The sequence below is a fragment of the Aquarana catesbeiana genome, linkage group LG01 (genome assembly GCF_042186555.1).
Source record: "Aquarana catesbeiana isolate 2022-GZ linkage group LG01, ASM4218655v1, whole genome shotgun sequence".
NCBI classification, from domain to species: domain Eukaryota; kingdom Metazoa; phylum Chordata; class Amphibia; order Anura; family Ranidae; genus Aquarana; species Aquarana catesbeiana.
The window spans coordinates 21,557,608-21,584,959 of NC_133324.1; the positions used below are offsets into that span (position 1 = coordinate 21,557,608).

At 45.1% G+C, this 27,352-nt stretch overlaps 1 protein-coding gene across 1 annotated transcript in view; it reads left to right on the forward strand.

The window, feature by feature from the left end:
• LOC141130685 (disintegrin and metalloproteinase domain-containing protein 10-like) overlaps window positions 1-27,352 on the forward strand; it is a 60,033-nt gene that overhangs the window by 17,919 nt on the left and 14,762 nt on the right. Inside the window, exons 4-11 of the mRNA XM_073618155.1 lie at window positions 790-936; window positions 4,811-4,890; window positions 8,062-8,184; window positions 10,461-10,553; window positions 11,016-11,184; window positions 11,677-11,843; window positions 12,362-12,533; window positions 15,255-15,399. Coding sequence (XP_073474256.1) covers window positions 790-936; window positions 4,811-4,890; window positions 8,062-8,184; window positions 10,461-10,553; window positions 11,016-11,184; window positions 11,677-11,843; window positions 12,362-12,533; window positions 15,255-15,399 — 1,096 coding nt within the window. The remainder of the gene's footprint in view (window positions 1-789; window positions 937-4,810; window positions 4,891-8,061; window positions 8,185-10,460; window positions 10,554-11,015; window positions 11,185-11,676; window positions 11,844-12,361; window positions 12,534-15,254; window positions 15,400-27,352) is intronic.

A 27,352-nucleotide genomic window follows, 5' to 3' on the forward strand; every position in this document is an offset into this window, starting at 1 on the left:
ACATGTCTACTTGAATTAGGCTGGACATCAGCATCCTTTCTATTCTGTTCTATTCCATTCTATTCTGTTCTCTTATTTTCTATCCTATTTTGTTCTGTTTTACTCTATTATATTATATTATTTTATTTTCTGTTACATTCTTTTCTATTCTATTCTATTTTTTTCTATTCTATTTTATTCTCTTTGTAAATTGGAAAACAATTCGAATTTGAAAATTTTTCGGATTCATAAACTTTTCAGATTCGAAAACTTTTTGGATTCGAAAACATTATTCGAATTCGAAAATGTTTCGAAATTGATTCGAAAATTTTTCGAATCGATCCAAATTTCGAAATAGAAAAAATTGAATAGATTCGAAAACGAATAAACGAGACAAATTCCGAAATCCAATTAAACGAGCAAAACTAATTTAACTAAACTAATTTATGTAAATAACGAATCGAAAACAGAACAAAATGAATTTTTTCGTTTTGCAAATGTCTACTTGATGCTGGACGTCAGACTGAGGACATCTAGTGGCAGATAAAAAGAACTGCAGGGGAAAATCTGCATTGAAAGAGAATATTGCAGCAAAAGCAGGTTCCCCTATTTTAGCTTTTAAAGGTCCGTTCATTTTTATTTGGTTATTTTTTGGCTTTAAAGTAATACGCAGCTGTTTTCATATCTTTTTTGTTTTCTACATAGAGTTTAACTTTGAAATCCTACAAACACATAAGTGCATTGGAATTCACATTTAAAGTTTTTTTTTAGGCTGTTATATAATACCGGTGTTCGATTTATGTTCTATAGGAGAGAACAACTCTTTTTGTCACGGTTCCATCATCGATGGCTATTTCAGTGGATCCATCCACACAAAGAATGGCACTTTTTATGTTGAATATGAAGACGATCACAATGGCTCAATAGATCCTTATATTTATCATGAGTCAGATATCGGTAAGTACTTTTAACCGCTTCAGCCCTGGAAGATTTTACCCCCTTCCTGACCAGAGCGTTTTTTGCGATTCGGCACTGCGTCGCTTTAACTGACAATTGCGCCGTCGTGCGACGTGGCTCCCAAACAAAATTGACGTCCTTTCCCACAAATAGAGCTTTCTTTTGGTGGTATTTGATCGCCTCTGCGATTTTTATTTTTTGCTCTATAAACAAAATAAGAGCGACAATTTTGAAAAAAACGCATTATTTTTTACATTTTGTTATAATAAATATCCTCCAAAAATAAATAAAGAAACATTTTTTTTCCTCAGTTTAGGCTGATATATATTCTTCTACATATTTTTGGTAAAAAAAAATCGCAATAAGCGTTTATTGATTGGTTTGCGCAAAAGTTATAGCTTTTACTAAATAGGGGATAGTTTTATGGCATTTTTATTAATAATTTTTTTTTACTAGTAATGGCGGCGATTAGCGATTTTTATTGTGACTGCGACGTTATGGCGGACATGTCGGACATTTTTGACACATTTTTGGGACCATTGTCATTTATACAGCAATCAGGGCGATTAAAAATGCACTGATTACTGTGTAAATGACACTGGCAGTGAAGGGGGTTAACCACTAGGGGGTGGGGAGGGGTTAAGTGTGTGCTAGGGGAGTGATTACTAACTGTAGGGGGATGGGCTAGCAGTGTCATTACAGGGAGCTGTGATCAGTGACACTTGTCACTAGGCAGAACGGGGAGATGCTGTTTCCATCAGCATCTCCCCGTTCGTCCTCTCCGTGAGGCGATTGCGGGTATCCCCGCGGCGATCGAGTCCGCGGGACCCGCGACCCGACTCATGGAGCTCCCGGCCAGCGCGCGCAATATGACGGTGGGGAATTCAAATGGATGTACAGGTACGCCCATTTGCCCAGCCGTGCCATTCTGCCGACGTACATCGGCGTGCGCTGGTCGGGAACCGGATAAAGTGGACCTATCATCAGTAACCTTTAAGAATATGTGAGGAATAGACTGCTGTCTGTGTTCCTGGACAGAACTTGCTCAATATGCAATCGAGCTACTGGCCTGTCCTGCATCCAGCGTGCTTTCTGAACGCACATTCAGTGCTGCTGGAGGGTTTGTAACTGATCAAAGAGTTTGCCTGTCCACAGACTCCGTTGATAGGCTCACATTCATAAAAATGAATCAGTCTTGGATCAGCAGCTATCAAGCACCTGATGCGGATGTAACTGATTTTATTTGCTATGTATCTGCAATCCTCCCCAGGGATTGGCTGGAGCTGCATAAAAATGAAGGATGCTCATTTGACTCTCCCACCCACTAAATTCTGGAAACCTACAGAAGACAGGGGGAACAATCAAACTCACAGCCTGTAGAGCCCAGAGAAGCCCAAAGAAATGACATACTGATCTGCTGATAACAGGAGAGCCACAGAATTAAATTTGCCCAACCAAACCTAGCAACCTATCTAGGAGGATGCTACAACTGCTTTTTGCCCCTGGACCTCTCCAATGTGGTGCACAGACAGAATCCAAGTACAAAAAAAGAATACCAGCACACATCTACTCTGATACCATCCCATCTTGCTTCATAAGAAATAACCAGCTTATGCATTTCATCCTCAGTTGGCGTTCGCCATCTTTTTTCTCATATCCTCATGAGGCCAGATGATATAAAATAAAAGTCGTAATGGAATATGCTGGCATTCCTGTTCATAAAAATAGCAAAACTCTCTTTTACAGCAAGTCTGTAAGGGAACACGTCCCTACATGTATACAGTGGCGGCCCGTTCATTGTGGGCGCACAGGCGCCGCCCCCCCTAGCTCCTCCGCTTCCCTTCCTATCCATCTGCCCGGCCCCTTTCAGGACGCCGGACACATGAATTACTATGGTGGGGATAGGCGGGGGGGGGGGTGTGTATTTTGAAGCAGGTTAGAGTCAGAGGCTCTAATAGGCTTCAAAATAGAGTGGGATCGGGGCATAAAGCACTGCGTCCTGATCCCACCCTGTTGTGTGGCAAAGCGAATTCATTTTAGCTATTTTCACAGTAACGTTCCTCCCTGCCAATCAGCAGGCAGGTCAGTGAGACCTGTCTCCCGATTGGCCAAAGCATTAGGCAATCCTTTTGGATGCGCAGCGTTTTGGAGATTAGACAGGAGACACGGGAGGAGCGGACACCGGAGCTACAGCCTGCACCCGACGAGAGGAGGAGAGGAGACCATAGCCCCTATCCTCAACCCTGTATCAGGTAGATGCCTTACTGCTGGCTGCCCGATGGGGGGGGGGCTTTCTCTGTCCTGCGTCGCGGGGGGGGGGGGGTTGTGGGCAGACTGCACCTTATAGGCAGACAAAAAAAAGCACTTGCACGGAGGTTGCATATGATGGGCACAATGGCTGCATATGATGGGCACAGAGGCTGCATATGATGAGCACAGAGGCTGCATATGATGGGCACAATGGCTGCATATGATGAGCACAGAGGCTGCATATGATGGGCACAATGGCTGCATATGATGGGCACAATGGCTGCATATGATGGTCACAGGCTGCATATGATGGGCACAGAAGCTGCATATGGTGAGTACAGATGCTGCATATGATGGGTACAGAGGCTGCATTTGATGGGCACAGAGGCTGCATATGATGGGCGCACAGGCTGCATATGATGGACATAGAAAGCTGCATACGATGGGCACAGAAGCTGCATATGGTGTGCACAGAGTTTGCATATGATGGGCACAGAGGCTGCATATGATGGGCACAGAGGCTGCATATGATGGGCGCACAGGCTGCATGCAATAGGCACAGAAGCTGCATATGGTGTGCACAGAGGTTGCATATGATGGGCGCAGAGGCTGCATATGATGGGCATAATGGCTGCATATGATGGGCACAATGGCTGCATATGATGGGCACAGAAGCTGCATATGGTGAGTACAGATGCTGCATATGATGGGTACAGAGGCTGCATTTGATGGGCACAGAGGCTGCATATGATGGGCGCACAGGCTGTATATGATGGACATAGAAAGCTGCATACGATGGGCACAGAAGCTGCATATGGTGTGCACAGAGTTTGCATATGATGGGCACAGAGGCTGCATATGATGGGCACAGAGGCTGCATATGATGGGCGCACAGGCTGCATACAATAGGCACAGAAGCTGCATATGGTGTGCACAGAGGTTGCATATGATGGGCGCAGAGGCTGCATATGATGGGCACAGAGGCTGCATATGATGGGCGCACAGGCTGCATACAATAGGCACAGAAGCTGCATATGGTGTGCACAGAGGTTGCATATGATGGGCGCAGAGGCTGCATATGATGGGCACAATGGCTGCATATGATGATGGGCACAATGGCTGCATATGATGGGCACAGAAGCTGCATATGGTGAGTACAGATGCTGCATATGATGGGTACAGAGGCTGCATTTGATGGGCACAGAGGCTGCATATGATGGGCGCACAGGCTGCATATGATGGACATAGAAAGCTGCATACGATGGGCACAGAAGCTGCATATGGTGTGCGCAGAGTTTGCATATGATGGGCACAGAGGCTGCATATGATGGGCGCACAGGCTGCATATAATAGGCACAGAAGCTGCATATGGTGTGCACAGAGGTTGCATATGATGGGTGCAGAGGCTGCATATGATGGGCACAATGTCTGCATTTTATGGGCACAGTGGCTGGATATGCTGGGCACAGTGAGGCTGCAATTGATGTTTTTTTTTCAGTTTTTTTTTTAAATTTTTCAGTTTGTTTGCGCCCCCCAAAAATTTTGCGCACCAGCCGCCACTGCATGTATATATCTTGCACATACTGTATGTCTATTTTAAATAGATTTATTCATTTCATTTCAGACTACTCCCTTTTAAAAGATGTGAACTCTTTTGATCTGGCATTGAAAAAATACGCTTATTTGGAGAATATGAGATGGAAGGTTAGTAGTCAATAAATTTTTGGTTTATTTAAACTGGAGTCTGTAAACCTGTGAATGTGTTATGGAGCTAGTAGGAGCACAATGGTAACATCTGAGAAGGTCTTCTGCTAAAGTATTGTACTTGAAGGGGGAGGTCATACAAATGACAATGTGTATTGTGGTTACGATTCTCTTTGATAGTCAATCCACCAAAAAAATGATATAATTCTCCATGAATGCTTTGTAATCCATTGCCATGCTCCTTACTTTGTTGACACCACTACTGCACTACGGACACGGCTTCTTGTTAGAGATCACCTTTTCCCAAGGTGTGCAGCATTTCTAAGCCCGTACTGCAGAGCTTGTACCGGTCTCCACCAACTCAGTAGTCTTGTCACCTTTCCTGGATGAAGGATCCGTTCTTGGATGCAGGAAACACAGTTCTTCATAACTCCATGCTTGTTCTCCTCCCTTGACCCCTTATACAGCTCTCCCTCGGTGACTCCGGGCTAGGCCCCTAGGTACTCTGTGCCACGAGACCCATCCAAGTTTGTGGGGAGCCGTTGGCCAGTGAAGGGCCAAGCACACTACCCCTTCACTACCGGAATATCCATCACCCCTACCATGTCACCTGTTTCCTGGCTGGCTGGCTGCTTTAGCAAGTGACACAAACACAATAGTCCTTAGCAACAGCAATATAGGCTCCTTAGAGTCTCCTCTTTAGAGTCTTGTACTGTATCTTATCTAACTTCTCTTTAGTCCCCCTGTTGTTACATAGTTGGTGAGATTGAAAAAAGACACAAGTCCATCAAATCCAACCTGTGTGTGTGCTTATATGTTAGTAGTACAGTGTATACCCCTGTATGTTGTGATCGTTAAGGTGCCTATCTAACAGTTCTTTAAAATTATCGATGCTCCCCACTGATACCACTGCTTGTGGAAGAGAATTACACATCCTTACCACTCTTACAGTAAAGAACCTTCTGCGCAATTTAAGATTAAACTGCTTCTCTTCTAATTTTAGTGAATGGCCGCGTGTCTTTTTAACCGTTTCAGCCCTTGAAGATTTTACATCCTTCCTGATCAGAGCACTTTTTACAATTTGGCACTGCGTCGCTTTAACTGACAATCGCGAGATCATGCAATTTTTCCCACAAATAGAGCTTTCTTTTGGTGGTATTTGATTTTGATTTTTTGTTTTTTTTTTTTTTTTGGTTTGAAGTAGGAACAAAGGATATGTCTCCTCTACCCTGACAGATGGTGGGTAGCCGGTGGCATCGGGTCCCCCGCCGTGCAGGGGGCGGGCCCCTGGCTGCTCTTAAAAGGTACAATGTACCCATACAGGTTTACGCCCAGCAGAGCCATTTTGCCGGCGTATATCAGCGTGAGCCGGTCAGCAAGTGCTTAAATTCCCTTGCGTGGAAAAGTTTTATCCCTATTGTGGGGTCACCAGTACGGTATTTGTACATTAAAATCATATCCCCTCTCAAGCATCTCTTCTCCAGAGAGAATAAGTTCAGTGCTCGCAACCTTTCCTCATAACTAATATCCTCCAGACCCTTTATTAGCTTAGTTGCCCTTTTCTGGACCCTCTCCAGTTCCAGCACATCTCTCCTGAGGACTGGTGCCCAGAATTGGATGGCATACGCCAGGTGCGGCTGGACCAGAGTCCTGTAGAGTGGGAGAATTATCGTTTTATCTCTGGAGTGAATCCCCTTTTTAATGCATGCCAATATTCTGTTGGGTTTGCTTGCAGAAGCTTGGCATTGCATGCCATTGCTGAGCCTGTCATCTACTAGGACCCCCAGGTCCTTTTCCATCCTAGATTCCCCCAAAGGTTCTCCCCCTAGTGAGTAGATTGCATTCATATTTTTGGCACCCAAATGCATTATTTTACATTTTTCCACATTAAACCTCATTTGCCATGTAGTTGCCACCCCATTAATTTGTTTAGATCTTCTTGCAAGGTTTCCACATCCTGCATAGAAGTTATTGCCGTGCTTAGCTTTGTATTGTTTGCAAATACTGAGATTGAACTGTTTATCCCATCCTATAGATCGTTTATGAATAAATTAAATAGAATTGGTCACTGGGAGCCAGTTTGCAATCCATGGTCTATGCCGACAGACCTTTTGTACAGTAAACGTTTATGGGGAACTGTGTCAAATGCCTTTGCAAAATCCAGATTCACCACGTTTACGGGCCTTCCTTTATCTAGATGGCAGCTCACCTCCTCATAGAAGATTAATAGATTGGTCTGGCAAGAACGATTCTTCATGAATCCATGCTGATTACTGCTAATGATACTGTTCTTATTACTAAAATCTTGTATATAGTCCCTTATCATCCCCTCCAAGAGTTTACATACTATTGATGTTAGGCTAACTGGTCTGTAATTCCCAGGGATGTATTTTGGGCCCTTTTTTAAATATTGGTGCTACATTGGCTTTTCTCCAATCAGCTGGTACCATTTCAGTCAGTAGACTGTCCATAAAAAATTAGGAACAATGGTTATCACTGACTGAGTTCCTTAAGGACCCTTGGGTGCAAGCTATCTGGTCCCAGTGACTTATTAATCTTAAGTTTTTCAAGTATATCTCTAATTCTGTCCTCTGTTAGCCATGAGGGTTCTTCCTGTGATGTATCATGAGGATAAACATTGCAGTTTTGGTTACTGAAGCCCCCCCGATTCCCTCATGAAAACTGGAGAAGAATAAATTCAAAACCTTCGCCATCTCTCCGTCTTTTGTAACCAGATGCCGTTCATCATTCTTTATGGGGCCAATATGGTCTGACATCCCTTTCTTACTATTTATATACTTAAATAATTTTTTTTCATTTTACTTTCTTCCGCTATGTGCCTTTCGTGTTCTATCTTGTTGTAAGCCGTGTTCTTTTGATCCCCTTTGCTCAAGTATGTACATATAGCCAGGATGGGCTCTTCCAGCACTGGCACCCAGCATCAATATGAGTCACCAGAGTATCATAGGATGACAGCTTGGAGCGACGCTCACAGTTCAATTGTTGATATTTATAAGTTATTAACATTAATGCTATCACTGTGTGTCAAAAATGTATGCTTACAGAATGGACATGGAGAGCATGCCAGTTGCCTCAACATATAATAAATATTTCATTTGTAAGTATATTTGTATTTTTAATTTTTTTAATGTAGACTTTTTGTCCATTCAGGAGGAATCCCTCAACAGATCCAAAAGAAGTTTGGATTTATCCCGTACATCTTGTCTTCTCCATTTGAAGGCTGATTACTACTTTTTTAGGAGTTTTAGAAACTTACAGGCAGCAATTTCTCAGGTATGCTTTTGATTGTATCCATTATTTCCATCACACACAATGAACACGGATCTTGACATGCATTTCCATGCATTTGCCAAATCGGGATGTGGTCCCGAAATCTTCCCTGACCATGGGTTTATTTATTATTTCGGGCACTGGGGCAGTTTCCTCTGACACCACAACCATGACCACTAGTGGGAGGTTGTCAGGCGTAGAGTTGTCAACCTCCCCCTCAAGTTCAGGCAAAATAATGACATCATTCATTTCAGATTGATTTTCATGGTTTTTCTGCAAACAGAAAACAGTGTTACTGTGTAGCAATTCTCAACCACACCCATGACATGCTTTACAGTTCCACTAGGTGTCTCCACTAAGAGTATCACAGTGGAATAGTCTTTGGCATTGCCATACATACAACATACTTCCATTTGGCCCGAGCAAAACATGGCAGGGTCCATCAGACTGGCATGGTCTAATATAACTGGGCCTCTGGAGTCTAGTTTAGAAATGCCTACATTGGGTGTCCATCTAATGAAATAGGAGATATCTGCCTTCCAGTCTAAATTCCTAGCTGTGCTGCCAGAAAAGGCTTAGTGAATAGTGACATACGTCTTCCCAGGTCATATTTTATAGGCTCATGTAAACTGGGGCAATCGACAGCAACATAATACGACAGTATCTCTACATCAGCCCAAGGTTGATGTTTTACAGGGGTTACCCCCATGTTGGGCAGATCCTGGAGATAGTCCTATGTAGCAGTACGTATCTCCACACTAGCTCATCCACACTCTTGGGGCTTGTATGCCTATTGTACCATTGTATCTAACTGACATGGCTCTGATGCAATGGTTGCTGACCACTTGCTCCACAATCTGAACAGAGTTAAGCACCTCCAGTTGTAATGACCTTACCCGTGTTCTAGGGTCTATTTCCTGTCCCCGCCAGGGGCCGGTCCGGAGACCAGTAGCTAAAGCAGTAGAGATGTACCCACTGACCAGCTGAAAAAGTATACAAGCAGGTCACCCTGGCAGATGACATGGACTCACCTGAGGTTCGCGGTCTAAGTACTAACCAGTATTCTCCAGAACACCTGATGGGTGAGATGGGTTTTGCTGCGTATTAGTACCAGGTGGCGGTCCTTAGGATCTTCCCACCAGGAGGTGAGCAAGACGGGGTCCAGTAGAAGATGTAGCAGGTTTGGATCAAGCAGAAGCATAGTCAGTAAACAAGCCAAAGGTCGGTGGTTGCAGGATTGGATCAAATGGAAGCGTAGGCGAGGAACATCCTAAAGGTCAGTAACGAATGATTGCAGAATGGTATCAAATGGAAGTGTAGGCGAGGAACAAGCCAAAGGTTGGTAATAAGTGGTTGTAGGTTTGGATCAAGAAGAAGCGTAGTCGAGGCACAAGCCAAAGTTTGTTAACGTGTGGTAGTGGAGATAAGGACAGCTGCAGGTACGCAAATGAGCAAGATATCAGCTGGAGAGAGCACAATAATTTTGGCAAGTAGGAAGTGCAAAAGCATGGCTTAAATAGGAAGTTCATGGGAGGAGCAAGGAGTTCAAGGTTCAACAGGAACAAGGTACAAGACAAGATTATCCAAGGGTTCAGACAGGAAGCTGTTCAGCATCTCAGGTGGCTTCGCAAGGAGAGCTACTACTGGACACAGCAGAGGTCATAGGTTCAGATCCTGGTCCTGACACACAGGCTGCGATTGGATGGTTATGGTAACCTTGAGCCTGACTAGGATTTTTTTTTAATGTAGGATACTCCTTGGCATCCTGAGGTTTTAAGTAAAATTAGACCTTTTGGAGCCCCTCTGCTAAAAAAAGGGTGCTAGCACATCAGTCCACTGCTTCTCATGTAGCCTCTTACATTCAGTTACTCTCTCAAAGATGCCGATCTAGGCTTCAACATTGTCCTTCAGAGACAGTTTCCATAAAGCACTCTGCACCACCTGTCATAGTGTATAAGTTAGCACTTGCGTCACTATCTGTCTCTCTCACAGGATTTGTGTGGACACTTGGTTCACTTACTGCTGATCATCTTGGAAGGTCTGGTGGTTTTCATGCAGCTGTTGCATCTGTTGGGTGGTTAAGTGGTTTGCCTCTTGTTCTAGCTGACTAGTGTGCTGTTGGACCACATTGCACTGTTGCTGGTTAGCATTTGGCAATATAAGGCTGCCCGCATCCTCCACCAAGTTCTAATGGGAGTTCTAACAGCGTGCCCCCCACATAATGGGTTCACCAAAACAAGGAATATTTATTCATCTACATTTTATTTTCCTTCTTTCAGATTTCTGGATATTTGACGGCTGTAAATGCAATATTTGAGCAAGTGAATTTTAATGGCATTAAGTATATTAACTTTAAAATAAAAGTGTTAAATGTAAGTATGGCCTTGTGTGTACATGTTCCTTTTCAAAGTCTGCAATTTATAATTTTCGGTTTCTCAGGAAACAAATCAAAAGACAGAGCTATAATGAGGGAGGAAGGGAGAGGGAGGAGTCACAACTCTGAACTATTTATGTGTGTATTTATTTCTACTTGAGCTACTGAGCTCTGTAAGTTCTATTGAGAGCTCCATCTACTGGCTGGTAGGGGAAAGATAATATTCATATGCAATATTTTATATTTACAAAAAAAAAGTAATTATTTTTAATGCTGACCAAAATAAATAAAACATATAAAATATCCCTAGACTCTTAAAAAAATAGGTCAAGACTAAAGAGTATGCATTGCCAGCAGATTGGCACATTAGAACGGGACCAGAGTAGTTCTTTTAGTTATTGTAGTTACAGTATTTTACCCATTGACAATGAGACATTTCTTCTTCCTCTATGCTCTACAGATAATGCAGGAGGAGGAGCCGGACAACCCTCTCAGTTCTCCTTATATCGGGATAGAAAAGCTGCTGATGCTTCATTCCAGAAATAACTGGAACCAGGTCTGCCTTTCCTACCTGCTGACAAACCGTGACTACAGTGGCACCCTGGGGCTGGCCTGGGTTGGGAGAACAGGTAAAAAAAAAACTGTGGCAAAACCAAATGTTTTTGGGATATTTACTCTCCAGGGCAAACGTTATTCCTTCATAAAATATAGAGTGGCTCGTAAATGTACCACATTATGGCCACTAGAGGGAGTGGCTCAGGAATGTACCACATTTATGGCCACTAGATGGAGTGGCTCGGGAACATACCACATTATGGCCACTAGATGGAGCTGACGATCATAGCAAATACGTATTTATCAGCTCCATCTAGTGGCCAAAATGCGGTATTTTGCTGATTCACTCTATGCTGTAGGAATGAATAACATTCACCCTGGAGAGCAAAGCCTAGAGAGCAAAGCCTAGTAACATTCAATCCAGCATTATCTTCACACAAAATGAAAGTGAATGCAGTTTCACAGGATGAATAGCTCTGGGATTTTTTTTTTTAACTACACTCCAAAATATCTAAATAGAACCAGAATTGAAACATTATTGCCATTTTTACATTATCTTTTTGCAGGAAATTTAGGAGGAATATGCTCTAAATTTGCTAAAATGCAAAACAGCACAGAAAAGGCATCTCTGAATACTGGAGTGGTGACAATACAGAAGTATGGGCAGTACTTACCGCAGAGGGTTGTCCATATCACACTGGCACATGAACTGGGGCACAGCATGGGCGCTCCTGTAAGTAATATCTGAAAATGGAAATTTACTGCACACTGTCAGTCTGCTCTCTCCTCCTATCAGCATGCTGTTTGCACTGCAACACACCTGACTTGCTCCCTGTGGTACTTCTCGTTCTACCAGTCTGAGCTCTGCTGTATAGGGACAGTAAGAGACTGGTACCAAGGCCTTCATTTAAACAATAATTTTAAGATTTACTAATACTAAGGGGCACAGCAGGTGTACAGACCAGGGAACTCAGCACAGGGATGGTGGGAACCCCTCATAATGGGCACAGCAGGTGTACAGACCAGGGAACTCAGCACAGGGATGGTGGGAACCCCTCATAATGGGCACAGCAGGTGTACAGACCAGGGAACGCAGCACAGGGATGGTGGGAACCCCAAATAATGGGCACAGCAGATGTACAGACCTCAGAAAGCCCCCAGCTCCAGAGTTGGACATAATAATATAAAAGTAGTATATATCACTATAGGATAGTTTGGATCTTTTAGCATTTTTTTTTTTTTAAATTTCAGCATGATGGAGATACAGAATGTGCAAAGTACGCTGTGAATAGTCCGTATGGAAATTATTTGATGTTTCCACGTGCCGTGGATGGAAATCAGTACAACAATGACAAGTTCTCTGCTTGTTCCATAAAATATATTTCATCTCTCCTGCAAATAAAGAAGGATCAATGCTTTGTCGGTAAGTCATCAGCAAGTACTGCGTATAATACTTCCACTACCATCACCACTACTAGCAATGCTGCCATACATGCCAACCATCCTGGATGTGCCAGGGCAGTCACGTGTGAACTGGGCCTAACGGTGTCCCACGATCCAGGACCATGATGTTCCCAATAACAGCCAAAATGAAACAATGGGGTGCGTTCAGCTCAATGAAAACCTCCCTGCCGGTCCCCTGTAGAAGAGGAAGGACCCTTTCCTGACCCCCCTGGGGTGTAAGACTCCCGATGGGGTAAGGTATATTCAAGCCGCCCTAACCAAAAGTCCTGGTGCTCCGCACTCCTCATGATCCAACCAATGAGTACTAGTTCGGGGGCTCTCCCGATGAAAGACCCCCAAGGCAAGAGAGGAAGGTATCTAGGGGCCACACATCCTCCCCCTAGAGGGTAGGCTAGAAGACCCACACCCTAGAATCCTTGAGTGAAAAAAACACACATATATAAGTGCATGGAGAAAAGTAAGTAGGAAAAAGGTGGCAGTGCATGTGCAGTGTCTAGACCAGCCTTTCTCAACCTTTTCAAGACAGAAGAACCCTTGAAATAGTTCTCCGGTCTCAGGGAACCAAACCCTTGAAATAGTTCTCCGGTCTCAGGGAACCCCTGCTAAAAATTAGAAATCTACAATTCATGATACATTAGTGCGATGGTCAGTGGGAAGAATGGTCCTTACACTTGTGGTCATTGGGAAGAATTACCTCCTTACAGATAGCTTAAAAGATCAATGGGATCTTGGGAACAGTGGGAACTTATCTGAGGCGCAGAAACTGCCCAATGCTGAAGGAACCCCTAGCAACCTCTGGAGGAACCCTAGTTGAGAATCACTGGTCTAGACCTTTGCAGCTCTGGTAGCGACCAAAGGGCCTATGAGGCACCGTGAAGAAAAAAACAAGTTGTGTGTGGCCTAATGTCCATTTTCACAGTGGGGTCACAAACCCATAGTGATACTAAGAGTACCACTGGGGTGCCACTGCCAGGGGGCACTTAACCCCGCAGGCCCTCTGCTTCCCTAACCCCTGGCCAGACAAGGCAGCACTGCTCAAAGCAGGAGGTGCTGGGCCCCCCTCGGAACCCCTCCACACCAGGGAAATACTCCCGACCCCAACCTTACTCAGTGGGCACTTAATTTGGATTCTTTCCTACAAGAAGGGCCCTCAGGACCCCCATCATACCAGCATGGATACTATAAAGCCAGCCATCCCAGTCAAAAGGCAAGAATTATGGCGTAGCGCCCCTAGTGGACAATAATAACAAATAATACACTTGATCTTAGCTGAAAGGCCTACACCAGGCAAAATTTAATTAGGACATTGTTTATATTTACTTATTTTGTGTATATTTTGTGTACGTATATATATATATATATATATATATATATATATATATATATATATATATATATATATATATATATATATATATATATAGTGTATATTTATATATTTGTACAAGAACTTTAATGGCATCCCAGTCTTAGTCCATAAAGTTCAATACTGAGTTGCAGCTATAACAGCTTCAACTCTTCTGGGAAGGCCATCCACAAAGTTTAGGAGTGTGTCTATGGGAATGTTTGACCATTCTTCCAGAAGTGCACTTGTGAGGTCAGGCACTGATGTTGAATGAAAAGTCCTGGCTCGCAGTCTCCACTTTAATTCATCCCAAAGGTGTTCTATGAGGTTAAGGTCTGGACTGTGCAGGCCAGTCAAGTTCCCCCACCCCAAACTCACTGATCCATGTCTTTATGGACCTTGCTTTGTACACTGGTCCAAATCATTTGGTGGAGGGGGGATTATGGTGTGGGGTTGTTTTTCAGGGGTTGGGCTTGGCCCCTTAGTTCCAGTGAAGTGAACTCTTAAGGCGTCAGCATACCAAGACATTTTGGACAATTTCATGCTCCCAACTTTGTGGGAACAGTTTGGGGATGGCCCCTTCCTGTTCCAACATGACCGCGCACCAGTGCAGAAAGCAAGGTCCATAAAGACATGGATGAGCGAGTTTGAGGTGGAGGAACTTGACTGGCCTGCACAGAGTCCAGACCTTAACCTGATAGAACACCTTTGGGATGAATTAGAGTGGAGACTGCGAGCCAGGCCTTCTCGTCCAACATCAGTGCCTGACCTCACAAATGCTCTTCTGGAAGAAAGATCAAACATTCCCATAGACACACTCCTAAACCTTGTGGACAGCCTTCCCAGAAGAGTTGAAGCTGTTATAGCTGCAAAGGGTGGGACAACTCAATATTGAACCCAACGGGCTACAACTGGGATGCCATTAAATTTCCTGCGTGTGTAAAGGCAGGCGTCCCAATAATTTTGACAATATAGTGTATATTTTATCTATAGTAATGCTCTAGAGCAGGGGTCTCCAAACTTTCTAAACAAATGGCCAGTTTACTGTCCTTCAGAATTTAGGAGGGCTGGACTGTAGAAATTGTCCCGGCGTCAGTGGGAGTAAACAGCGCCCCATCTCTGATATTATGGGGAGGAATAGTGTCCCATTTTTTGGTGTCAGTGGTAGGAATTATGCCCCATTTTTTGATGTCAGTGGAAGGAATAGTGCCCCCAAAGGCCAGATAAAGGCAAGCAAAGGACCGCATCGAGTCCTCGGGCCGCAACTTGGAGACTCCTGCTCTAGATAAAAAAAAAAAAAAAGTCTCAGTGGATGACATGTACTTCTCATTGCAGAGAGTGACCGGCCAACATGTGGTAACCAGATTGTAGAAGCTGGGGAACAATGTGACGTGGGGTTCAATAACAATGACACTTGTTGTCACAGCGCCAATGCTGAAGAGGGTCTGCAGTGTACATTAAAACCAGGAAAACAGTGCAGGTGGGTGACACCATTAAGAGCATCTGTAAACATCTACATTCTTTCATTATAATAATGCAGCTTCACCACTAAAGGATTACTTGGACTTTATTTGCTTGGATTCTCCTCCTGTCAGGGTGTAGATATAGAGTTTACTGCGCTAACTTTAAGTAAAAAAGGGAAAAGCTGCTACATAAACAATGTGACAAACATATGAAACGTAGATGGTAGATATTGTAGCGCTAACAAGTGAACACATATATCGGTATATAAGTGCAAAAATCAAATATACAAAAGTGACATAAATAGAAATGTGAAAAGGTCCAATAGATGTGGAAGCCTTTAAAAGAGGCCGTATGCGTCAACCACCAAATGATGGTGAATCAAAGATGGAATAAGCTGGCACTGTCCGGCATGGGAAGCATCAAGGATGGTACATCTTCCAACCGAAAAGAGAAGTATATATACTCTTACCGGAACAGGTGGACTCAGATGTCAGCGACAACGAGTCATATAGGCAAGGGTGCCGAAATCAGCGGATAAACGAATGCCCAAGGGATCCAGGACTTCCAAGCACGACTCCATGGGTGTTGTGGATAACCACCCATCTGAAACTCCTACAGAAGGAACACAAGGGCTAGACCTTAGAAGTGAAAAGACTGGCTGGACCACAAGGCAACTCTCATCTAGATGGTTATGTAAAGAAAAAATGCCACCCATCTTCCAACCAAAAGGAGAACTTTATATACTCTTACCGGAACAGGTGTCAGTGACAACGAGTCATAAAGGCAAGGGTACCGAAATCAGCGGATAAACAAAACCCCAAAGGATCCAGGACTTCCAAGCAGGACTCCAGGGGTGTTGTGGATAACCACCTAACCGGGTGGGAAGCATCAAGGATGGTACATCTTCAACCAAAAAAAGAGAAGTATATATACTTTTACCGGAGTAGGTGGACTCCAATGTCAGCGACGAGTCATAAAGGCAAGGGTGCCGAAATCGGCGGATAAAGGAAACCCCAAGGGATCCAGGACCTCCAAGCACGACTCCAGGGGTGTTGTGGATAACCACCCAACCAAACCTCTGATGGAAGGAACACCAGGGCTAGAACTTAGATGTGAAAAGACCGGCTGGACCACAAGGCAACTCTCATCCAGATGGTTATGTAAAGAAAAAAATGCTTCCATATGGTGTAGGTCAAAACAATTTGGGTTTTTTTATTTCTAAAAACCGGCATACAGCAATAAGAGTAAAAACTGTGCTCACAGAGTAAAATTCAGGGCAATGTGGAGAGCGGTAAGCCAAGTCCGACGCGTTTCGTCCCAAAGGACTTCAACTGGGGCATGAAGTCAGGGCAGAAGTGTCAGGATGGGTATCAGGCAGTAAGACTATCCTACCTCTTATGTCTGGGCTCAGTGCTGATAACAGACACTCAGAAGACTGTCCTGCAACGAAGGTGTTGTCTGGACAACATAGAAGAAGCCAAGAGGATTTGGTAAATGACAGCTTTACCAGCAGCAAGGCAGGCCTGACCTGGCACACAGAGAGACCTACCTACCCATCAATGGGGGTCTTACAAATCAGAGATGTCTGCTCTGATAGGGAGCTAATACAACTGAATAACAGCACAAGAAGCTATCCCTGGGAGGGGTGCGCTATTATAACAACTGAAGTGTAGGTCATCACATTCTTACAAATGCCTGTTCCTATAGTGTATGGTGAAACCATCAGATAACAGAGCCTTTATTTTTGGTCATGTAATCCTGGTCATGTCTTTTGTCCATATGGCAGTTTTTTTTTAGTATCTCTTATTAGTGCTAAGCTCCAACAGGAGACAGGTGAGCTCCTTAGAGGCTGACATATCTACTCTAGCAGAGAGAAAGTACAAGTGAATAATAGCACATATAGCCACCCCTGAGAGGTAAGGCACACTATTATTTATATATACTGTGTATACAGTGCAATCGGAAAGTTGTCAGAGCGCTTCACTTTTTCCACATTTTGTTATGTACCAGCCTCATTCCAAAATAGATTAAGTTCATTATTTTCCTCAAAATGCTACAAACAATACCCCATAATGACAATGAGAAAGAAGTTTGTTTGAAATCTTTGCAAATTTATTAAAAATTAAAAAAAAAAATAAAAGATCTCATGCACATAAGTATTCACAGCCTTTGCTCAATACTTTGTTGAAGCACCTTTGGCACCAATTACAGCCTCAAGTCTTTTTGAGTATGATGCTACAAGCTTGGCACACCTACTTTTTGGGTAGTTTCGCCCATTCTTCTTTGCAGGACCTCTCAAGCTCCATCAGGTTGGATGGGGAGCATCGGCGCACAGCCGTTTTCAGATGTTCAATTGGGTTCAAGTCTGGTCCCTGGCTTGGCCACTCAAGGACATCCACAGAGTTGTGGCCACTCCTTAGTTTTCTTGGCTGTGTGCTTAGGGTTGTTTTGCTGTTGGAAGATGAATCTTCGCCCCAGTCTGAGGTCCAAAGCGCTCTGGATCAGGTTTTCATCAAGGATGTCTCTGTACATTGCTGCATTCATCTTTCCTTTGACCTTGACTTGTCTCCCAGTTCCTGCCGCTGAAAAATATCCCCACAGCATAGTTACATAGTAGGTAAGGCTGAAAAAAGACATTAGTTCATCCAGTTCAACCTGTGTAGGTGTACGTGTGTCAGTGTCTATAATTATTTCCCATATCTCAGTATGTTGTGTTCTTTAGGATATACATCAAAGAGTCTTTAAAATATATCCATACTCCCCGTAGCCACCACCAATTGTGGAAGAGAGTTCCACATCCTTGTTGCCCTGACAGTGAAAAACCCCCATTCATTCGCAGTTTAAGGTTAAACTGCTTCTCCTCCAGTCTCATTGTGTGGCCCCGTGTCCTCTTACACTTCTTGAGACTGGATAGTTTCTTTCCTATGCTGGGATCCCCATTGAGGTATTTGTAGATCGATATCATGTCCCCTCTCAAGCGTTGCTTCTCCAGCGAGAATAAATATAGTGTTTGCAGTCTTTCCTCGTAATTGAGGTCCTCCAGTCCCCTTATTAGTTTTGTTTGCCCTTCTTTGGACTCTCTCCAGCTCCAGCACATCTCTTCTGAGGTCCAGTGACCAGAACTGGACAGAATACTCCAGATGTGGCCTAACCAGAGTTTTATAAAGTGGTAGGATTATAGTTTTATCCCTGGAGTATATCCCCTTTTTTAATGCATACTAATAGTCTGCTGGCTTTGGTAGCTGCAGATTGACATTGCATGTTATTGCTCAATCTGCCATCTACTAGGAACCCCAGATCCTTCTCCATCCTTGATTTTCCCAGAGGTTCTCCCCCTAGTGAGTAGTTTTCATTTATGTTTTTTTTGCCCCCAAGTGCATTACTTAACCTTTCTCCACATTAAACCTCATTTGCCATTTGTCTGCCCATTCCATTATTTTGTTCAGATCATTCTGTAAAATTTCTATATCCTGATGTGAAGTTATTGCCCTGCTTATCTTTGTGTCAATTGTAACAATTGAGACTGAGCTATTTATCCCATCCTCTATATCATTTATGAATAAATTGAATAGAAGTGGTCCCAAGACAGAACCTTGGGGTACCCCAATCGCCACTCCCGACCAGTCTGAGGACACGTTATTTATTACCACCCTTTGCTGCCACCATCATGCTTCACTGTAGAGATGGTATTGGCCAGGTGATGAGCAGTGCCTGGTTTCCTCCAGACATGACGCTTGCCATTCAGGCCAAAGAGTTCAGTCTTTGTTTCATCAGACCAGAGAATTTTGTTTCTCATGATCTGAGAGTCCTTCAGAGGCCTTTTGGCAAACTCCAGGCGGGCTGTCATGTGCCTTTTACTGAGGAGTGGCTTCCGTCTGGCCACTCTGCCATACAGGCCTGATTGGAGGAGTACTGCAGAGATGGTTATTCTTCTGGAAGGATCTGCTCTCTCCACAGAGAAACGCTGGAGCTCTGTCAGAGTGACCATCGGTTCTTGGTCACCTCCCTGACTAAGGCCCTTCTCCCCCGATTGGTGGCCCACACTAGGAAGAGTCCTGGTGGTTCCAAACTTCTTCCATTCAAGGATGATAGAGGCCACTGTGCTCATTGGGACCTTTATTTCTGCAGCAATTTTTCTGTACCCTTCCCCAGATCTGTGCCTCCATGCAATCCTCTCTCGGAGGTCTATAAACAATTCCTTGGACTCGTGGCTTGGTTTGTGCTCACATGCATTGTTAACTGTGGGACCTTATATAGACAGGTGTGTGCCTTTCCAAATCATGTCCAATTAACTGCATTTACCACAGATGGACTCCAATCAAGTTGTAGAAAACGGAAAATTGTATACTCACCTTTCCGTAATTTTCCTTTCCTGTCGCATCTTCATGGCAGCATACACGTTGGGTTGTGACTCCGCCTCCACAACCTGATAGGACCACATAGCTATAAATTAGAGAGTAGACACCTGCCCCAGTATTCTCTGTAAATATATACACATGTCACCTCAGAGGGTGGGTGATTGTATGCTGCCATGAAGATGCGTCAGGAAAGGAAAATTACGGAAAGGTGAGTATACAATTTTCCGTTTTCCTGTCGCATCATGGCAGCATACACATTGGGGAGTAACTCGCCAAACTGGGTGGGAATGCCAAATTAAATTTATTGACAAGAAACAGAAGAATTGGCCTGTATGACGGCCCTCCCAAATTCAACTGCTGCTAAGCGTGCAGCGTCTATTCTATAATGGGAAATGAAGGTGTTCCTCGAAGACCAAGTGGCCGCTCTACAAATGGTTTCCGCTGAAACTTTACAGTAAGCTGCCCATGAAGTAGCCATTGCCCTGGTGGAATGCGCTCTTAAATCTTCCAGAATCTGCAAGGTGCTTAAGGAGTAGGCCTTCTTGATAGCTTTCACGAGCCATGAGGCGATGGTACGGGCAGAAGCTGCCTGGCCCTTCCTGAACCCATGTGGGATGACTAAAAGGTTCTCGCATTTTCTGAATGACTTGGTTACCGAGAGGTAATGCAGGATGTTGCCCTTGACATCCAGGGGATGAGGGACGCCCTGATCCGTGATCAAAGCCGGGAGGTCAATCTCCTGGTTAAAGTGGAACGAAGAGGAGACTTTTGGGATAAATCTGTCTGAAGGCTTCAGGGTTAGCCTGTCTGGGTAAATCATCAGATACGGTTCTTTGATCAGCAAAGCTTGCATTTCTGAGACCCTCTTCGCCGATGTGATGGCAATTAGGAATGATACCTTTAGAGTCAGGTCCCAGAGGGAGGTATCCTCAAGTGGGAAGAAAGGCTCTCCGGATAAGATCTCTAGGACAGTCGATAGATCCCATGTTGGAAATGAAGGCTTTCTGGGAGGCCTTAGCTTCAGGCAGGCTCTTTGAAATTGAACCACCAGAGGGTTAAGTGCCCACTTAACCCCTGTCAAAGCAGAGATGGCAGAGACTTGGACTTTCAGGGTGCTGGACCTAAGGCCTTTGTCCAGACCTGACTGGAGGAACTCAAGCACTTGTACTGCTGATGGAGAAGAAGGGTCCCAACCTTGATCCTGAGCAAAGGAAGAGAACTTTCCCCAGATTCTCTCGTAGGTGCTATTTGTGGAGGATTTCCTGGCTTGGAGCAGGGTATCGACTACCTTCTGAGAACAGCCTTGATCTAGGAACCTAGACCTTTCAGTCTCCAGGCCGCTAGGTGCAATCTCTCTGGATTCGGATGTAGTAGCTGGCCCTGGGTTAGTAGATCCGTTGTCACCGGGAGTGGAAGTGGATCCGCTGTGCTCAGTTACAGGAGGGTGGTGAACCAAGGCCTCCGTGGCCAAAAGGTAATCACAGCCAGTACTAGAGCTGTTGAATGTTTGAGCCTCAGAAGGAACTTGGCTATCAGTGGAGTCGGTGGAAAAATGTAGCCTAGGCGAAAGTTCCAGGCGTGCTGGAGACAATCCGTTCCCTCCGCTGAGGGGAAGGGGTTCCTTGACAGAAACCTCTGACACTTCTTGTTCTCCGGCGTTGCTGCGAGGTCTATGTCTGGATGACCCCATGTCTGGCATATGAGGGTAAAAGCCTGTGGGCTTAGACACCACTTGTTGTTGGAAACAAATGTTCTGCTGAGAGAATCCGCAAGTAGGTTCTGAACCCCCCGGCCGCCTTCAGGTCCCGCAGGTTCAGTTGAGCCCATCGCATCATCGGACCAACTTCCCGCATCATGGAGATGCTCTTGGTACCCCCCTGCCTGTTGATGTAGGCTACAGCCACTCGGTTGTCCATTTGAATAAGGACCTGTTTCCCTCTCAGAAGTGAGCTGAATGCCAAGAGGGCTTGGAAGGCTGCCTTCATTTCTAGGACATTTGATATTACATCCTTGGTTTTGAAGTGCCAGCGGCCCTGAGCTGCATAATGTAGGTAGTGTGCCCCCCATCCCTCCAGACTGTCGTCCGAGGTTACCACCTGCTGGTGGAGGATGACTATCTGCTTGCATCTGCTGAGATTGTGGGGGTGGGTCCACCACCGTAGAGATAGCCTGGCTTCCTCTGAGATGCGAATCAATTGGGACATGGACCATCCACCCCACTGGCGCAAGAAGGAGGCTTGCAGGGGTCTGGTATTCCATTGCGCCCATCTGACCATTGGAATGGTTGCTGATAGGGAGCCCAGGAGGCTGAGGTATGACGCTGGAATAGCATCCTTCACTTTCTGAACTAGTAGGGACAACTTCTCCCCTGGCAGTTCCACTGTGTTTGCTCGGGTGTCTAGTTCGGCTCCCAGGAAGACCATCCTTTGGGTAGGTTGGATGTTGCTTTTTTGCCAGTTGATTATCCATCCCAAACTCTTTAGGGTGGAAACCAGGATCTCGCGATGCTGAACGAGTGATTCCTGGCTGCTTGAGAGGAGGAGGATGTCGTCCAGGTAATGGTGAACCCTTAAACCTTTCTCCCTCAAAAAGGCTATTGCTGGTAGTAAAACCTTCGTGAATGTTCTGGGGGCTGTTGAGATCCCAAAGGGAAGGCTTCGAAACTGGAAGTGCCCCTGACCCACCGAGAATCGCAGGAATTTCTGGAATGCCACGTGGATTGGAATGTGCAGGTAGGCATCCTGTAGATCTATGGAGAGCATCCAGTCTCCCAGGTTTATGGCCTGGAGGATAGACTGTAAGCTCTCCATCCTGAATGACTCCACTCCGATGGACTTGTTGAGGTTCTTTAGGTCTAGAACTGGTCGAAAGTCCCCCGACTTCTTCTTGACGAGGAATAATGGGGAATAGAATCCCCTGCCTCGTTGTGCTGGTGGAACTTCTATCATCGCTCGTTTTTGGAGATCTTGAATGTAGTTCAGAAGAGACAACTTTTTTCCCGAGATGGAGGAATACGGGTTGGGTAGAACTGATCCCCTGGGGGTCGGTTTTTGAAGGACCACCTGTGGCCGAAGGTGACAGTGGCCAGGGTCCAGGTATCCTTTATGGTTTATTGAGTCTTGCTCCCACTACCGCTGGCCGGACGGGCGCACCTTCAAAAGGGCTTCTGGTCACTGGAAGCAGGAGCCTTAGGCTTCTGAAACTTCATAAAGGAGGTTTGAGGGTTCTTCCAGCTCCTTCGATACTCCTTCCCTGGTCTGTACGCTCTCACGTCCCTATATTTCTCTGGGAGGTTCCGCTTAAAGGGAGGAGGTCTCTGCTGCTTGGGCCTCCTGTCTGAGGGGATGAGCCCGGACTTGCCACCGGTTACTTTGGAGATGGCCGTGTCTAATTTTGTTCCGAAGAGGTGCTCACCATCGAACGGAATACGACACCAGTTAGATTTGGAAGCTGGATCCGCCGTCCAGGGCTTCAGCCACAATGCTCTTCTGGCCGTTACTGAGGCCAGCATAGATTTAGACGCAGACCTGATGGTGTCGACCGAAGCTTCAGCCACAAAGTCACCAGCCAAGCTTAGCTCTTGCAACGCCTTCACTATTCTTTCTTGGTCTGCACCCTCTAATACAAGCTTTTCTGTGCTTGTGGACCAGCTCGAGATGGCTCTTCCTACTGCAGCGAGTGCTATTGCAGGCCTGCAGGCACCTCCAGCTGACAGGTAAGCCCGCTTGAGATCCGTGTCGATCTTTCTGTCGAGGACATCTCTAAACGTTACCGCGTCTTCTAACGGGAGGGTAACATGCCTCGCTAGGCGCATCAGGGATGCGTCCACTACCAGAGGGGACACCAGAGGGTTCACCTTAGGCTCCTTGAGTGGATATAGCTTCAGGAGTCTGTTATTCAGACTAGATTTTTTTTCTGGCCTCTGCCATTCTTCTTTGATTAGGTCCTCTAGTTCGTCAATGAACGGGAAAGATTCTGGATCCTTTCTAAGCTGAGGAAAATACTTCCTTTGTTTCGGTTGGGCTTCCTGGGGTTCCTCCCATCCTATTGCCTCCTTAACCGATTTAACAAACGGCTCTATCAGACCGAAGTCGAATCTGGCCGATACCTCCAGACCCTCATTATCAGACAGGGAGTCTTGCTCCTTTGATGTGCTAGCCCGGGCTGGAGAGGTAGTAGTGGAGAAATCCACATCTGATATCGAGGCCTGGGGGGCTACGGCCCCAGCTGAATCTCCGACCTCCTAGACTCTCTCTCTTGTGGCCTCTTCCAGGCATTTTTGACAGACCAGTTTATCCGGAAGAGCCGCTGCGCCGCAAACCCAGCATGCGTTCCCGGCAGGACGGGAGTGGCGTGCGGGGGAACGATGTCTGCGTGAGGGCGATCTTCTATGGCGGGATCGGCCATGTCTAGAGTGCGACCTGGAGCGGCTTCTTCTGCGGCTTCCTCTCGAGCGGCTTTTTCTATGATAGGAACGGCTCCTTCTGTGTCTGGAGCGACTCCTCCTGCGTGAGGACTCTCTTTGTCTTGAAGCAGACGTTCTTGAAGACCTGGTAGGGCTGACCAATTTAGGCAGCGTTAGTAGTGCTCTCTTTTTCAATCTTCAATACTTACACTTGTCTTCCCCCCTTTACCTAATAGGCTGGCGGTGATCTACTGGGGCAGCGGTCTCCATGGAGAGAAAGCGGACTGGAAACCTGCAGGGAGAAAAAATAAGCAGAGCTATGCAGAGGGAGCAGGAATCCTGACTTAAAAGCTGAGTAGAGGAAGGCCACCTACCTTTGTAGAGCGCTTTTGCAGTCAAAAACGATCTGTCATACACAGACAACCAGCAGCAGCAAATACAGCTACTGCTGGGCTTTTAAATCCGCCGCCATCAGCGTCGGACGCTCGCGCATGCGCAGTAGCGCCGCGGGACACCTGGCGCCATCTTGGAAGCTGGAAAGCGGCACAAAACGACCAAACTACAAAATGACGCACTGCGCATGCGCGAGGACGCCGAGAACGCTCGGCGCTCCCGGACGGCAGACTGGAGAACCACAGAGCCCAGCAGATAGGCAGAGATACTGGTAGGAGAGGGGAAAAGAGGGGGGATGGAGACCGCTGCACACAACTAAGCCTGTTTAAGGCTTATTTCATGAGGCCACACCGAAGCTTCCCTGGCCATTCCTCCAGCAAGCCTGTTTAAGGCTTTTGTGGGCTGCTGCACTTGAAGCCTGTTTAAGGCTTATATTGTGGTCAGACAGCTGAGTGAGATGAGAGAGTGCCCCTGAGATCACCAGAGTGGGGCTCCTTCCATTTAGCTCGTTTAGAGGCTGTACAAGAAGGACTTCCACCCAGGAGAGGCTAGAACCTGGCTGGGGCGAAGCGGTAAGGGGGTGCTGATCCGTGCGGTCCTGACAGGTGAGGAAAAATAAGAGAATACTCGGGCAGGTGTCTACTCTCTAATTTATAGCTATGTGGTCCTATCAGGTTGTGGAGGCGGAGTCACAACCCAACGTGTATGCTGCCATGAAGATGCGACAGGAAACATCTCAAGGATGATCAGTGGAAACAGGAGGCACCTGAGCTCAATTTTGAGTGTCATGACAAAGGCTGTGAATACTTATGTACATGGGATTTTTTCCTTTTTTATTTTTAATAAATTTGCAAAGATTCCAAACTTCTTCCACATTGTCATTATGGGGTATTGTTTGTAGAATTTTGAGGAAATAAATGAATTTAATCCATTTTGCAATAAGTACTTTCCGGATTCAAAGTGTGTGTGTGTATGTGTACTGGTGTGTAGGGGTATGAATACTTTTTCAAGGCATCGTGCGTGTGTGTGTGTGTGTATGTATATATATATATATATACACACGCGCACAATGCCTTGAAAAAGTATTCATACCCCTTGAAATTTTCCACATGTTGTCATGTTACAACCAAAAACAAATGTATTTTATTTGGATTTTATGCGATAGAAGGAAAATTATAAAAAGTTTTCAATATTTGTTACAAATAAATATGTGAAAAGTGTGGTGTAAATTTGTATGGCGCCCCCCTGAGTCAATACTTTGTAGAACCGCCTTTCACTGCAATTACAGCTGCAAGTCTTTTGGGGATGTCTCTACCAGCTTTGCACATCTAGAGAGGACATTTTTGCCCATTCTTCTTTGTAAAATATCTCAAGCTCTGTCAGATTGGATGGAGAGCGTCTGTGAACAGCAATTTTCAAGTCTTGCCACAGATTCTCAATTGGATTTAGGTCTGGACTATGACTGGGCCATTCTAACACATGAATATGCTTTGATCTGAACCATTCCCTTGTAGCTCTGGCTGGATGTTTCGGGTCGTTGTCCTGCTGGAAGGTGAACCTCTGCCCCAGTCTCAAGTCTTTTGCAGACTAACAGGTTTTCTTCTAAGATTTCCCTGTATTTGGCTCCATCCATCTTCCCTTCAACTCTGACCAGCTTCCCTGTCCCTGCTGAAGAAAAGCATCCCCACAACATGATACTACCACCACCATGTTTCACAGTGGGGATGGTGTGTTCAGGGCGATGTGCAGTGTTAGTTTTCTGCCACACATAGCATTTTGCTTTTAGGCCTAAAAAGTTCAATTTTGGTTCAATTTTGGTCTCAAATGACCAGAGCACCTTCTTCCACATGTTTGTTGTGTCCCCTACATGGCTTCTCACAAACTGCAAACTGGACTTCTTATGGCTTTCTTTCAGCAATGGCTTTCTTCTTGCCACTCTTCCATAAAGGTCAGATTTGTGGAGAACACGACTAATAGTTGTCCTGTGGACAGATTCTCCCACCTGAGCTGTGGATCTCTGCAGCTTCTCCAGAGTTACCATGGACCTCTTGGCTCTTCTCTGATGAATGCTCTCCTTGCCCGGCCGGTCAGTTTAGGTGGACGGCCATGTCTTGGTAGGTTTGCAGTTGTGCCATACTCTTTCCATTTTCGGATGATGGATTGAACAGAGCTCCATAAGATGTTCAAAGCTTGGGATAACCTAACCCTGCTTTAATCTTCTCCACAACTTCATCCCTGACCTGTCTGGTGTGTTCCTTGGCCTTCATGATGCCTTGTGATCACTTAGGTTAACAAATCTCTGAGAGCCTCACAGAACAGCTGTATTTATACTGAGATTAAATTACACACAGGTGGACTCCATTTACTAATTAGGTGACTTCTGAAGGCTCTAGGTTCCACTAGATCTTAGTTGGGGGTATCAGAGTAAAGGGGGGCTGAATACAAATGCACACCACACTTTTCAGATTTTTATTTGTACAAAAATTTGGAAAACCATTTATCATTTCCCTTCCACATCACAATTATGTGCCACTTTGTGTTGGTCTATCATATAAAATCCCAATAAAATATGTTTACGTTTTTGGTCGTAGCATGACAAAATGTGGAAAATTTCGAGGCACTGTGTATATATATATATATATATATATATATATATATATATATATACACTGTACATATGCATATGATTACATTGTAGATAAATCAAAGAAAGTTCATCCATGTGCTTCTGTACGATCTGTATCTTATATTTCAACACACCTCGTGAATTAACACCCCTATGGTCATGAACTCACCAGATGAGTGGTGATAGT